The sequence below is a fragment of the Podarcis bocagei genome (assembly GCF_964188305.1).
Source record: "Podarcis bocagei genome assembly, chromosome: 4".
In the NCBI taxonomy this organism is placed as follows: Eukaryota; Metazoa; Chordata; class Lepidosauria; order Squamata; family Lacertidae; genus Podarcis; species Podarcis bocagei.
The window spans coordinates 64,672,323-64,686,197 of NC_138128.1; the positions used below are offsets into that span (position 1 = coordinate 64,672,323).

The window sequence follows — 13,875 nt, forward strand, 5'->3', positions numbered from 1 at the left end:
CATTGCCCATGCAGCATCTCAAATACTGTATGTAAACCTACCTGCTTTTTTATGTATCAGGCAAAAGTGATTAGATTAGGCAAAAGCAACAGTGGCTTATTATACTGTAATCTGACCTTTATTCACCATGATACAGGAAGATGAGTTTTGTGTATTTTCTACTTATCACCCAGAGAAAGAAAATCATGCAATTGTACTTGCATTTAACTTAGTTCTGATAAATCACAGCTGGCAAACATTTGTTTGTATATCCAAGAATCTGTAGAAGCCCCATATAAGCTTTAATTTAATTTGTTTTCTGCTTGCTGCTAACAGGTTTTCATTTAAGGATCTGTTTATACCGTAAGGAAAATCATTCCATGGATAAATGAGTTTCTTTGTGGCCTTTTTAATGTTCCTCTTCCCCTGTGGGAGCTACTTCTCTATATGTAAATGGCCCAGCTATGTGGGCATTCCCCTTGGAATCAACATCCTGACAGAATTTGCATGCCGAAGGTCCCAGCTTCAGTCTCCTGTATCTCTAGGTACAGTTGGGAGGGACCCCTCTCTAAAAACATGGAGATTTGCTGCCAAACCCAGGGCTTCCCAAACTTGGGTCTCCAGCTTTTTTTGGACTACAATTCCCATCATCCCTGACAACTGGTTGTGCTAGCTAGGGATGGTGGGAGTTGTTTGAGAAACCCATATACAGTGGTACCTCTGGTTAAGTACTTAATTTGTTCCGGAGGTCCGTACTTAACCTGAAACTGTTTTTAACCTGAAGCACCACTTTAGCTAATGGGGCCTCCTACTGCTGCCGTGCCGCCGCTGCACGATTTCTGTTCTCATCCTGAAGCAAAGTTCTTAACCCAAGGTAATATTTCTGGGTTAGCGGAGTCTGTAACCTGAAGCATACGTAACCTGAAGCGTATGTAACCCGAGGTACCACTGTATAGACAGTGCTGAGCTAAATGAACCCAGTGGTCTGACTCAGTATAACATAGCTTCCTGTGTTGCTAAGATACCCATTTTTAGTTGATTTTAAAGAGCTAGATTTGCACATTCTCTCTTGATTTTGCATGTCTTAACCTTTGGTCCTTATTTTGCGCAGCAGTATGCTCTGGGGACCACCCTCACTTTTGAAAGTCTTTGTTCATATTAATAATGGATGGTGGCTTGGATTAGATATAGGCATTACAGACTTTTTACCTAAATTGTGGGTGGGTTTTTTTCTGGGTTTTTTAAGTAAACAGTCTTCATGTCCCAGTAATTTGTTTTCCTTTCTCTGCCAGAACTGAGATAGAGTCTTCCAGATACATACAGGAAATTAGGTCAGATTCTGAGAACCTTTCTCAGGGAAATGACAATTGGAATGCATTCCTGTAGCCTCTATTTCTCGGTCACTTTTCTTTCTGACATTTAAATGGCCATCAGCATGCAACAGACACATTGCAAAAATATTATTGCAAGACAATAAAGGGAATAGCTCCACTAATAACAAGGCTAACCTCAGGTCTGGTTAATTAGTTATGCATAGTTGTAGTGATGAAAGTGCATATTCTAAATGAAAATGCTATGCCCCAGATTAGTTATTTTCTCTATGCTGAGTTTCTACGTTGGGCAATGGCCAGTGCTGAGGGCTAGAGTAGAACATTATAATGACTTTCCCTAAATTATTTTCCACTGTATATTATGGAACACTTTGCAAAGCCACTGGGGGGTGGGCAGGTGACGTGAGAGTACCAATAACGACAGAACAACACTTTGGAATTAAAAGGGTCACATCTTTATTGTTTAGTCCAGTATACCTGAAGGAGTGCCTTTACCTCCATCGTTCTGCTCGGACACTGAGGTCCAGCGCTGAGGGCCTTCTGGCGGTTCCCTCACTGCGAGAAGCCAAGTTACAGGGAACCAGGCAGAGGGCCTTCTCGGTAGTGGCACCCACCCTGTGGAACGCCCTCCCACAAGATGTCAAAGAGAAAAATAACTACCAAACTTTTAGAAGACCTCTAAAAGCAGCCCTGTTTAGGGAAGCTTTTAATGTTTAATAGGTTATTGTATTTTAGTGTTTTCTTGGAAGCTGTCCAGAGTGTCTGGGGGGACCCAGCCAGATGGGCAGGGTATAAATAATAAATTATTATTATTATTACAGATGTAAATAGACATTGAGCCTAGGCGTTGAGTATGTATCCTGAATCAGACTAGCCTGATTGCTGGCTGATCACTCCTTTAGGGCCAAACCTAAAAGATATCCCCATGGCATAGATCAAATGGGTGGATCCACTAGTCCACCACTTGGGAAGTTTTATGGCCTGTAGTTTGTAAAGAGTGCTGGGAGTAGTTAGAAGGACCCCTATTTCCCTCACAAAGCTACAGTTCAGAGAGTTCCCTAGAAAGAAAGTTTGATTGCGAAAGTACTCTGATTCAAGTGCATAGGTGTTCAAGTAAAGTGGATTAAAGGACTCTGTCACCCTGGTGCAACAAATCCACTTTTAAAAAGACTTGTTGCCGTTAGGAAAGAGGCAGGGAAGTGCACTGAAAAGTGGGATGGATGGGTGAATTAATATTTGATAGGAAGACGTGCAAGCACCCTACAAGCATCAATGGTAATTGTATAATCTCTCGACAACAAATCAGAATGAATACTCAATAAAGGCCAGAGTCTCATAGGTTACCTGAGAGAGGAAGGAAGCCTGGTGCTTTCCTGAATAAGCCATAAAGAGAAAGAGAGCATGCTGAACATGAGAAGTTAGAACAGCAAAGAGAGGCAAAGGTTCTCTTTTAAATTCTCTTTTAAGAACTTTTGCTTCTGCACTAAATTCAGTTGTTACAGGGTTTCTAGGGAGACCAGGATCTGTTCATCACTTGTCATATCCAGATGCTAAGTAAGTAAAGATGTTCACTAAAGTAACTACTGCCCCTAGGATACCTTGATGAGTATAAATTAATTACCATCTTTTGCCACAGCCAGATGGTTCCTACAACAGTCAATATCCATGGTCTTTTACACTTAACTTCTTTCTGTACTACAGTCAGGGTTCAATGAAGGCTAAGTGAGGAAGAATGTCAAAATTAACAAGAGATATTGCAGACAGGGTCTTTTCCCCCAGTGCAAGTGTTAAAAATAATCTTGTTTTTTTGTTTTATAAAAACTATGTTTGTATCTGTGTGAATAGCAGCTAATTTTAATTTGCTGAAGACTCAGGGGCTGAACACATATAAAGTGCCAGTGTTTTCTCCATTTAGATATAATATTGATAGAAAAACGTAGGCAGTGCATATCACTGTCTCTTTCTAATTTGAAACACAAGTCATTAATGGGAATCATTAGCACTGATCCCAGACCCTTGGATTCACTGTGCTTGTAAACAGCTTCAAGATAAAGGTATTGATTTGTGAGAGTAATCCCAAATTGCTTGGATAATGTCAGCGGCGTAGCGTGGGGGGTGCGGGGGGGGGCGGCCGCACCGGGCGCAACATCTGGGGGGGGCGCTCGCACTCGCAGCTCTCTGCCCCCTGCTAAAATCCACGGGTTAGGGGGCGCAAATTACTTGCCTTGCCCCGGGTGCTGACAACCCACGCTACGCCACTGGGTAATGTTCTCATATGCTTAGATAATGTAAGCAGATTCCTAGGGCCAAACTGACCTGATACTAAGTGCAGATTTGCATTTAATGTGCAGATTTTTAAAAATTCAAATTGTATCAGCTAGGAATTGCCCAATACAAAGGCTTCCTTCAAAAGAAGGATTTCCCCCCAGGACTGCCCCACTGGACACCCCCAGCTGATGCAGTTTGCATCTATTTAAAAAATCTGTAAATAAAAGCAAAGATGTATTTCACATCAGGTCTAATTTTGCCCATTACAGTGGTATCTCGGGTTACAAACACCTCAGGTTACAAACGCTTCAGGTTACAAACTCCGCTAACCTGGAAGAGTTACCTTGAGTTGAGAACTTTGCTCCAGGATGAGAACGGAAATCATGTGCCAGCGGCGCAGTGGCAGCAAGAGGCCCCATTAGCAAAAGCGCGCCTCTAGTCAAGAACAGTTTCAGGTTAAGAATGGACCTCCGGAACGAATTAAGTTTGTAACTAGAGGTACCACTGTAGTTACATTCAAGATGGATGTCCTGAGTCATTCAAGGAGATGGATCGGAGGGGCTGGTTGGATCACAATGATGGGTGAGAGGAATCCGTGGAGCTGCCAGCTGATGACCCCTGGGCTAGGGTGGGCTGCATCAGGACCCAGTGAAATGCCAAAACTGCCGGGTGTGTGTGTGAATTTTGTCCCAGGGAGGGACCTAACAGATTGTCACCCTGCTGTCCCAAGACCACTCTCTCCTGCAATCCTGCCCCCCAGTTACCTTGTACCTGTCGTAATTCAAGCCTTTATCAGTAGTAACTGGCAACTCTCCAGGCACCTGGCTTGATCTCCTGTTGACCTCCCTGTCTGCATTCCCCAGCAAGATCCAGGCTAGGTCACGATAGGCGATTCTTTTCAGCATGAGAACCCCCCCCCTCTTTCTTGCCCCCCCCCCGGCAGGGGAAAGAGACAGAAACATATTTACATGCTTTTTTTTTGTCTTTGCAGCGTTACAAAAAGCATGACTGCTCTCTTCAAGCTCCTGCAGTCGAGTGACAAACACTTCCTGTACTTCCTGTACAGGAACAATAGGAAGAGCTCATATTACACTCTGAGCTAATTCCGGTGCTTCGCACTGTGAATCGACTGTCCCTCTGTTTCCCACGAAACAGTCCCAACATTCCATCACGTGATGTTTTCAAGCTAGCAGCTCGCAGCTGCATTGCTTCTATATCGTAACAGTACCAACCTTAATTCTGAGCCATTCCTCTTTAGGGTTGTGGCAAATTATGCTTTTTTATTCTATTTCCCCATTGTGGCTTGTCACTATCAGAGCCGTCTTTCCTATTGGGGTTACTGGCGCATTGCACCAGGGCGCTGGCCTCTCAGGGGCGCCCTGGCGAGTGGGGGAGTTGCGAGGCTTTGCCGGCAGCCTCCCCTTTCCCTGCATGCCCGCCAGCTGTGCCCCATCAACCATATGGCTGGCGGGCATGCAGCTTCCTTCCCAAGCCTCTGCGGGAGGAGAGTGATCCCCACAGAGGCTTGGGAAAAGGTCAACAACTCTGGGAAAGGGAGGGGGTGCCGGAGAGATCTTTGCACCATGGCGCTGGATATGCTTAAGACGGCCCTGGTCACTATAGACCTTGGCATTATCAAAATAATAGTAATACTGGTTGAAAATGTAGCCTGTAGTTATTTATTATCTAAATTCCTGATTTGTGAGCATGTTATAAAATGGAAAAAGAACAGCACTGTGATGCAGCGACTGCCTTCTTAAAGTTGCAGAATGAACTGTAATACTGTAAACTTCAGGTCAAGGATCACATGCATACACACACAAGTAAGCAGAAACCTTGCACAGCAGATAAATACTGAAGTGACTGCTCTTATTTGCCTTGGAGAAAGCTTTTATTTATTGTTTTAGGGGAAATGTTATAAATAGTAAGCTCCAGGAAAGTGCAGTCCGTTTTGAGCGGGGTGGGGTGTGGGGGCAGGGGAAGAGAAGCAATTTTGTATTCAAACAGCCTACTGAGTTGAGAGATTATAACGTAAAAATAAAGGTCACCCAGTGTTACCTTAATGGAAGGTGTTGGCTGACCTGATGGTTCAGCATAACTTGAATGGCAACGCTGTCATTTGAGATATCTGGTTTCTATATCAACAGCCAGCTTCTGTAACCTTTACAGCAATCCAGTTCTTATAGGAAGGGAATACCTTTTGCTGACATTTTTGTCAGTTACAAGCAACCGGCAGGCTGCAGTTTGAAAATGCTGTTTATTGCTATCTGTATGCTGGTATCTTATAACAGACCTTGTCGTTGTTGCCTAATTAAACTAATACAGTTAATTCCTGCCATAAAAAGGTATCACTTTTTTGAAACCCAGAGTTCTAATGAATTAGTCCCTGTAAGTACTGTAACAATGATGCTTTGTGCAAGAGTTAAATACTATCATGCATCATTAAGAGAGCTATAAGTGAGATTCATTCTAAAAGTGCATTTGGGATTTTCCACCCTTGTAAGCTCAGGGCCACAACTAAGAATAAACTCAGCTATATTTAAAGTTGCAGCAGAAAGATAACACTAAATTCTCATGAGGTATGCTCACACTATAGAATCATTTCAGCCAAAGGCTATTTACTACAATTTTGCAGAATGCTTTCTCTGGAGGATCAAAGCAATGTTCCATTAGTGCCTAGTGTGCAGAGTTGTCTACCACCATTGTGTCCAAAAGGAAACATGGTGTGGAAGCAGGGCTGGATTTAGGTTTGATGAGGCCCTAAGCTACTGAAGGTAATGGGCCCTTTTATATGTCCAGCTGTCCTTTGTCAACAACACATTGTCACTGTTTTTTGGTTGCATATATGCTATATGGTAATTTATGGACCTAATAGGTATCTAAAGCCATTTGCACATATAGAAATGAGCAAACGAGTGATACTTTAGGGAGCAGGCTAGCAGGCAGAGCCTGTTACTTACATCATAGGAGCCTATTGCTGTATGTAGGTTTTATTTTATTTGTTTTTTATCTTATATTTTGGAAATGTATATCCAGGTGTTCTTTTTTCTTTAATTTTTTGGGGGGCCTCCAAGAGAGTTGGGCCCTAAGCTATAGCTTGTTTAGCTTATACATAAATCCGGCACTGTGTGGAAGGCTGGTTGTTGAATTTGTCATATCATTTATTAGTGAAAATTTCATTTTGAATTCTTGATTTGCACAAAAATCAGGACAGCAAGGAAGGAAGTCCTACAACTATAGAGCCATCCCAATAACAGGATGCATAGAAGTTAAAGATGAACATGCTTAGAGAAATTAAAGGAACTTCTGTAAGATTTTTCTATTCCACCTTTCACCCTGGGGTTACAGAATGAATTACATCAGCAGCAACAAAAACAAATTATAAACAAACCAGGGAATATAAATATTTGTTATCTTAAAACTACCATGCGTTACAAATTAAGATCATTGTATCTAGAAGTTGTTAAGTGCGCTTACGTTGGATTGTTGTCAGTATCTGTATCAATGGTCAAATTCAGAAAAACATGTTCACTTGGGGGGTGGGGAAGTGTTTGTAGGGACACAGCAGGGTTTTTCTCTAAGCAGAATTGGGTGGCATTTTTTTTATTCTGTTCACAACAGAACTGGACCAGAAGCCAAGGTCAGCTAGAATTCAGTAGAAACAGGAAGGCACTCTGAGCTTCACTTTGAATGGTTACATACTTCTAGCATCAGCTGCATACAGTAGTGGATGACATGTTGAGACTCATCTGACCTCCCTCCAGCTGAATCACCGCTGCTTACAGGGACAGAGAGGAAGAGGGGTGTGATGCCAGGGAGGTCAATATGGTTCATGAGCACCTTTCCAGCACTTCACCCTGTCCCTCCACCTCCACCAATGACTCAGCCAGAGGGAGGTCAGGTGAGTAATGCAGCCGTACCATGCTCCCAGTTACTGATCACAAACTTTTATAAATAGGTTTAAGAATACAGGTATCTGTCCTAAAGCTTTTGAGTGTGTAGGGAGGGCTGCAGAATTGAATAAGTAAACCAAACAAACATCACTGTGGTCTAAAGAGCTCTGTCCTATGGAGAGTTTTTGGAGTCGCATACCTTTTAAGTCAGGCTGATAATTTGTTTTCCTTTTTTTACTCTCTTGTAGTGAGCTTATTTTGTCCAGCATTGATTTTGATGCAACAGGAATGTGGGAATGCATGGTCAACAACTCCTATGGAAACATCTCTAAGCAGGTAGAAATCGTTGTACTAGAAACAGCTGCACCTTATTGCCCTGCTGAAAGGATAGTTAACAATAAAGGAGATTTCAGGTATGGTTTTTCTTCTGATTTCAAAAATATATGATTGATCTTTTGTTTTCTTGTGTAAAACCTCAATAAGCCTATTCTGTACATATCAAATATATACAGCGGGGTAGTCTTTCGTATCCAAACAAGTTTCTCAATCTGTAGCGTTGGGTTAGTGGCAGCAATTCTCTAAGGCCAGATAATGCTCTAATGGCCCCTTGGACTACTTTATCTGTTTGGAAGGTTCAAATGTGCCTTTCCTAGCAAATTTGGGGATAATGTGGGATGTGTGTGTGGGGGGGAGGAACTTGGGTAAACCCCTTGCACTAGTGCTTAAAAATGTAGTTAAATACTGCCCCTTGTCATGCTTCCCTGCCTAGAAACAACGTTGATTGACTGTCTTGTGAAGTAGTTCCAAATGTGAAGCACAACAATGGAAGAAAGACACATCTCCTTGGTGTCTGGGATGCCAACGAACTGTGTAACTATTTGTACACATTCAAGAATGCTCTGGGTTTGAGGTTTTTCAAACAACAGTCACACATCCCACATGAACTGAAGGGGCTTTTAAAAGCAGCATGTGATATTGCATAGTGGGTGAAGAAAAGGCAGATAAAATAAAATAAAATCCTACTGGGTTTTCCAAAGCCTATGTGCGGGTCTAAATTAGCTCTTTGGATCCAGGCCACTTTAAAGTGCAATCTAGACATACCTTAAGATAGCGGTGGGCATCTGTGGTACTTTGGACATTGTTGGGCACCAACTCCCCAGTATCCCAGGCAGCATGGCCACTTTTCAGGGACGATGGGAACTGTGGTCCAGTGACACCTGGGGCACCATAGGTACCGCAGCTCCAATGTATAGTGTGCATGTTCCGAAGATAATATTTATGGTTCAAGCCACACATACAGTTATAAATCAAATAGAAATGGCTTGCAGTTTTCCTTCCCTTCTCATGCATTTCTTAAGAATGTAAGGAGACCACCCAACATCCCACCCCCGCTGAATCAGAATAAAAGCGTGACACATTTGTGCTGGAAGTGAGTCTTTCCTCCTTATGCATTAATTACCCTATTGTGTTTGGAGTTATCACTAACTTAATTCCATTTCTTTAAACACACCCACCCACCCAGCAATAACATTATTCCTTCACTGTTGCATGGTAAACTAAATATCTTTATAAGCCTCCTGGAAGGCAAGGCATCTTTTTGTAAAACAAAAATCCTTGCTTTTGTTTGAAAAGTTCAAGAAGAGAGAGTCACTGTAGACCGCATTTCTTCTCAATACAGAAAGGCTCAACTTGAGGTGCTGTTTAATGAGTCACTTAAAAAATATATTATATAGACTTGTACTAGCTGCTACATAATGCAGCTTTCATTAAGAAGCCCTTCAATCCCTTGCCACCAAATTTCATTGTCTTCTTGATAAATAAAATATATATATGAATGCTGAACTAATGCCAAAGGTGTTTTGCCACTTCGTTTGCTACAAATCAAAAAGCTGAGGAATTGACATTTCTGTCCTTATTGATCATCTTTCAGAAAGTCCACACAAATTTATTTTAGAAACTTACATCAAAAGCATGCTGAGTCCATAGATTCCTTTGGCATTTCAAAGTAATGAATTCAGAATTCTGGAGAACATCTTTGGAACTAAAGTTAACATTAACACCTGAAGCTTCCTTGAAAGGTTTCTCTTCCCAGGATGCAACTTGCATGCCAATAATTTATCATGAAAAGGTCTTTGAGGTTTTTGATATTCTAGCAAATACGTAGGAAGCATGATATCACAACCACAAAAGCAAAACTAGAAAGGGAAGGGAAGGAAAAGAAGAAGAGCTGTTCGTTTTTAAAAGGAGAAGCGTTAAATGTAATGGAAAGGTTGAGTCTTTTGAGCTGACAGGCCCAGGTGGTATTTGTAATTGAAAACTTGCTGCAAGGATTTGTAATGCAAGCCTCAGTGAACAAAAGCTATTATGGGGTGATGGCTGTGTTTTGTGTTGTTTTTCTCTCATTATAAGCTATTTTTAAATGGTGTGTGTGTGTCCCTGTGTTTCCAGATACTAAACGCTGATATTCTAGTACTGAAATCTTCCCATACTATTCTTTGCTGAAAAGCCCAACAGTTCTCGTCTGGTAGACAAAGTGCCTTGCAATTAGAGTTACTCGAAAGGATAGCTGCATCTAGCCCTTTAATAAATAAATATCAGCAGAGTAGCTCAATTAAAGTGACGTTCAGGCCAGAAGTAAGATAGAAATGCTCCTTGGTTCATATTCCTTTTAATTATTTATACAATTCTGACCATGATTCATTTTTGCATCCAAAGTCTTTTCTCTTCATAATGTGTTATTCGGCTAGAAAGGTGTGAGGAAGAATGAGCACCATATTTCTTCCAGCTGCAGTACTGTTCAGAATCGGAAATGCATTTTTGGCTCAGACTCTGTCAATGCATAACGTAGCAGCACCTTAGAAGAAGAAGAAGAAGAAGAAGAAGAAGAAGAAGAAGAAGAAGAAGAAAAGCTTGATAAAAAAACTTGGTTTAATGCTAGAATCGAGTAATCTGAGGTGTCTCATTGTTTTTCACTATTACTTATGGCTTGGCGAGCCTGTTGGAGCCATCTGCCAGAGCGAGAGGGCAATCCTCCCACTAGAACTTGGGATCTCTGCACCTCACATAGCCTAGGGAGATTTCAGGAAGGGGCAGCACTCCCTTTAATAAAAGGACAGGCCCCCATTTCATCCGGCCTTCTTCCAACACTCCTTCCCCCCATATGTACTGCAAACTTCCATAGTCCTCCCTCCCTTGGTTTAGAGTAGGGTTTCCCAAACTTGGGCCTCCAGTTGCTTTTGGACTACAGTTTCCATCATCCTTGACCACTGGTCCTGCTAGCTAGGGATGATGGGAGTTGTAGTCCAACAACAGCTTGAGAACCAAGTTTGGGAATCCCTGGTTTAGAGGCTCCCACAGAGGCTTCCCTGGTTTATAGGGCCAGAAATGAACTTAACTCTCAGCTGCCATTTCCCCTTGTTTGGGAAGTTTTCACCATTCTCTCACTGTCTGTTAGCTGCCTTATCTTCATTGTCACAGCTTAGGCAGAAATGGCATTGAGTAGGGTGTAGGTAAAAGGTGAGACCCCCTTAAGGGACCTTGAGGGGTGAACAGCCCCCCACCCTAGCTCAAATGGGGCAGGGCTAGTCAGAAACCAACTTAAGTTATCAGCAGCCCCAGTCTCATGGTTTTGCGCCACGTTGGATCATTGGTGTGTGGCTGCCCCCCGCCCCGACTTTGGTGATTAAGGTTGTACTTCAGGTCAGATCCTGTTCTGATGCCATGCCAGCCTCACCTATTTCTGTTAGTGAATAAATTTGTGGCCAGTTTCATCCATACACATCTCCTGGTTCGGAGGATGGCCACAAGAAAACAGGCCTTTTCTGTGGTGGCTCCCCAATTGTGGAATGCTTTCCCCAGAGAGGCTCGCCTGGTGCCAGCATTACATGTCTTTAGACGCCAGGCAAAGACATTCCTCTTTAGTCAGGCCTGTGGCTATTAAATAATCTATGGCCTGTGAAAGTGTGGGGGATAGGACTGTTGTTATTATGATTATTTTACCATTAGGCTGTCTGTCAGTATGCTCTTTACTATTCTTTTATTACGTTTTATCATTGATGTCTTTTAATGTGTTTCTAATTTCGTACACCACCCCAAGATCTTTTGATAATGAGTGGTATATAAATTGAAAGAATAATAATGAGAATTTTCCTGGCTTTGAAGGGGGCTGCTGCAGTAAATGCCCTACAATGGTGTAGTCTCCTTGCCCTCCCATTCTTGTTCTGAAGACTATACAAATTCTGGAAACTCCAAAAGAATGCAGTTTTTATTATGTCTGTAGCCCCATTCTCACTGAGATGATAAACCCAAGTCTTGGCTAAATCCCTTCAGGTGGAAACCTCACATGATAGAATGCCTCTCCATACAGAAATACTGCCGGTGCATTGAAAATGATGTGTCAGGGAGCACAGACCTAGCTTAGCCTTCTATCTGACATGGTAGTTTTCTGTATATAGGATTTGTGTTTGTGAGGCAGCATTCCATCAATGTAAACACATTTTCATATTACTGGATCTTTAATAGAATATGCTATTTGATATATGGAAGGAAGTGTGGAAATGTACGGTTTAATAAAGAAAAGCTATCACTCATTTTTTAGAAGGAAAGGCCATCTATAGTTTTTCCCTTTATCATTCCCTAGCGTAATAGCATATCAAACCAAAACAGCTTCAAATAATAAACAGCACTGCTGTTAACTTGCAACTCCACTGATTTTGAGTTTTCTTCTCATAATCAATGAGTAAAATTGAGGCCCACAGACGAACCAAGTGTTGCTGATTAATACTTATTGTTACCAGGCCTAGAAATTTCTAGGTGCTGTTCAGAAATTAAAAGACAGCACAAGGCCTGCCAGTAGGCTTACTTAATTAATAAACATGACACAGAAAAGATGGAAAGGGAAGCATCTAGGTGGAGTGTTTTAATTGATTAATGTTCCAATTAAACTGATTAAAGCATGTAGCAGTTCAAGATTATCTGTGCCAAACTGTTTGTGTATATTCTACCAATTTTCTCACTTGAGTGTTAGTGATGTGTGAATTTCCCACCTAGATTGTCACATTACAATTTAGTACTGATTATTTATTTATTTATTTAAAAGTTTTGTAGACTGTCCTTTGCCATTTGGCCTCAGAGCAGCTGCAGCAATAAAATATATAAAAACAGAATACAGAGCAAATATAATAAACATAATTTTATAACTTCAACAAACAGAAGAAAAGAAGAAATCACTCAAACCTCGTTACAGGATAGATTGGCATTCTGGAAAATGCAATGCATTTTTTTAATGAATGATGGTGGCAGATAACCCTGTCCCTCCAGTCTGGCTTAGTAGGCACAGAGAATCAGTTTAAGGCTTCCAATTCAAGATGAATATTTCACGGGCACTGCAGTCTAGGTGCACTTAGAAGTAAGTCCTTCTGAGTAAGCCCTCTTGGAGCTTATTTCCTAGCAAGTGTGCACAGTAGGGGTGGTGCACATGGTGTCTTCACTATGTTGGACAACTCCTTTTAGCGTGGCTAATTGTGAGGGATGATGGGAATTGTAGTTCAACAACTTCTAGAGGGAGGTATGTTCGCTACCCCTGGTGCACAGAATTGCATCCTTAGCTGACTGTTGATTATTGTTATTTTGCTTGTAGATGGCCCAAAACTCTGGCTGGTGTAATTGCTTACCACCCATGTCTTCAGTATTCTGTCAATCCAGCTTCCCTCTTGAATGCAGCAGAAGAGTCAAAAGCATGGCGTAAGTGTAATCGCACAGGTCGGTGGGCTGAAGAAAGCTATTCTGAATGTCCTTACTCACAAGAAGCCACTCAAGTCCTTCATGCTTTTAGTCAGGTAAAATGACACCAATTGTTATGCATAGAGCATACTGTAGATGTTGCACATCTCTTATCAGCACACTGCACAGAAATAGAAGTTTACTTCTTTGTTATCTAAGGTATATTTCAAGGACAGGATCGGAAATATGCTTGTAGTATCTAAGTTCTACAAATATTCTAGGTTTGAACAAGGAAAGTCAGAAGTGTTTATTATATAGATCAGGAGTTGGGAAAGACCGCTCCTTTCCTTCATGAGAGCCTCCATTCAAGCTGCCCAATCATGGGTGGTTGGGGGGAAATGTCTGAGGGACCCTACTCTATCCACTGCTTCCAGTTGGATCCGCTCCCTGAGCATAAATAGGAGATGCGATCAGCCCCTGGCAGCTCAGTCAGGGCCAATTTTCCCACCCTCCCATGCTAAACTATATATAATGAGTTGAACAATGGCAGGTTGCCGGGGCGTGCTCATGGCTTTGCTATAGAAGAACTCAGTCGCCATATTTGGGGCCACGCAAGACTTTTCTCTCAATCCAGTTGACCCTGGCTGAGGGCTTTGCTGACCTCATAGCAATCGTCACAACTT

At 42.0% G+C, this 13,875-nt stretch overlaps 1 protein-coding gene across 1 annotated transcript in view; it reads left to right on the plus strand.

Moving 5' to 3' along the window:
* ADGRA1 (adhesion G protein-coupled receptor A1) overlaps positions 1–13,875 on the plus strand; it is a 313,459-nt gene that overhangs the window by 145,524 nt on the left and 154,060 nt on the right. Inside the window, exons 8-9 of the mRNA XM_081189457.1 lie at positions 7,720–7,884; positions 13,110–13,308. Of these exons, the coding sequence (XP_081045583.1) occupies positions 7,720–7,884; positions 13,110–13,308 (364 nt within the window). The remainder of the gene's footprint in view (positions 1–7,719; positions 7,885–13,109; positions 13,309–13,875) is intronic.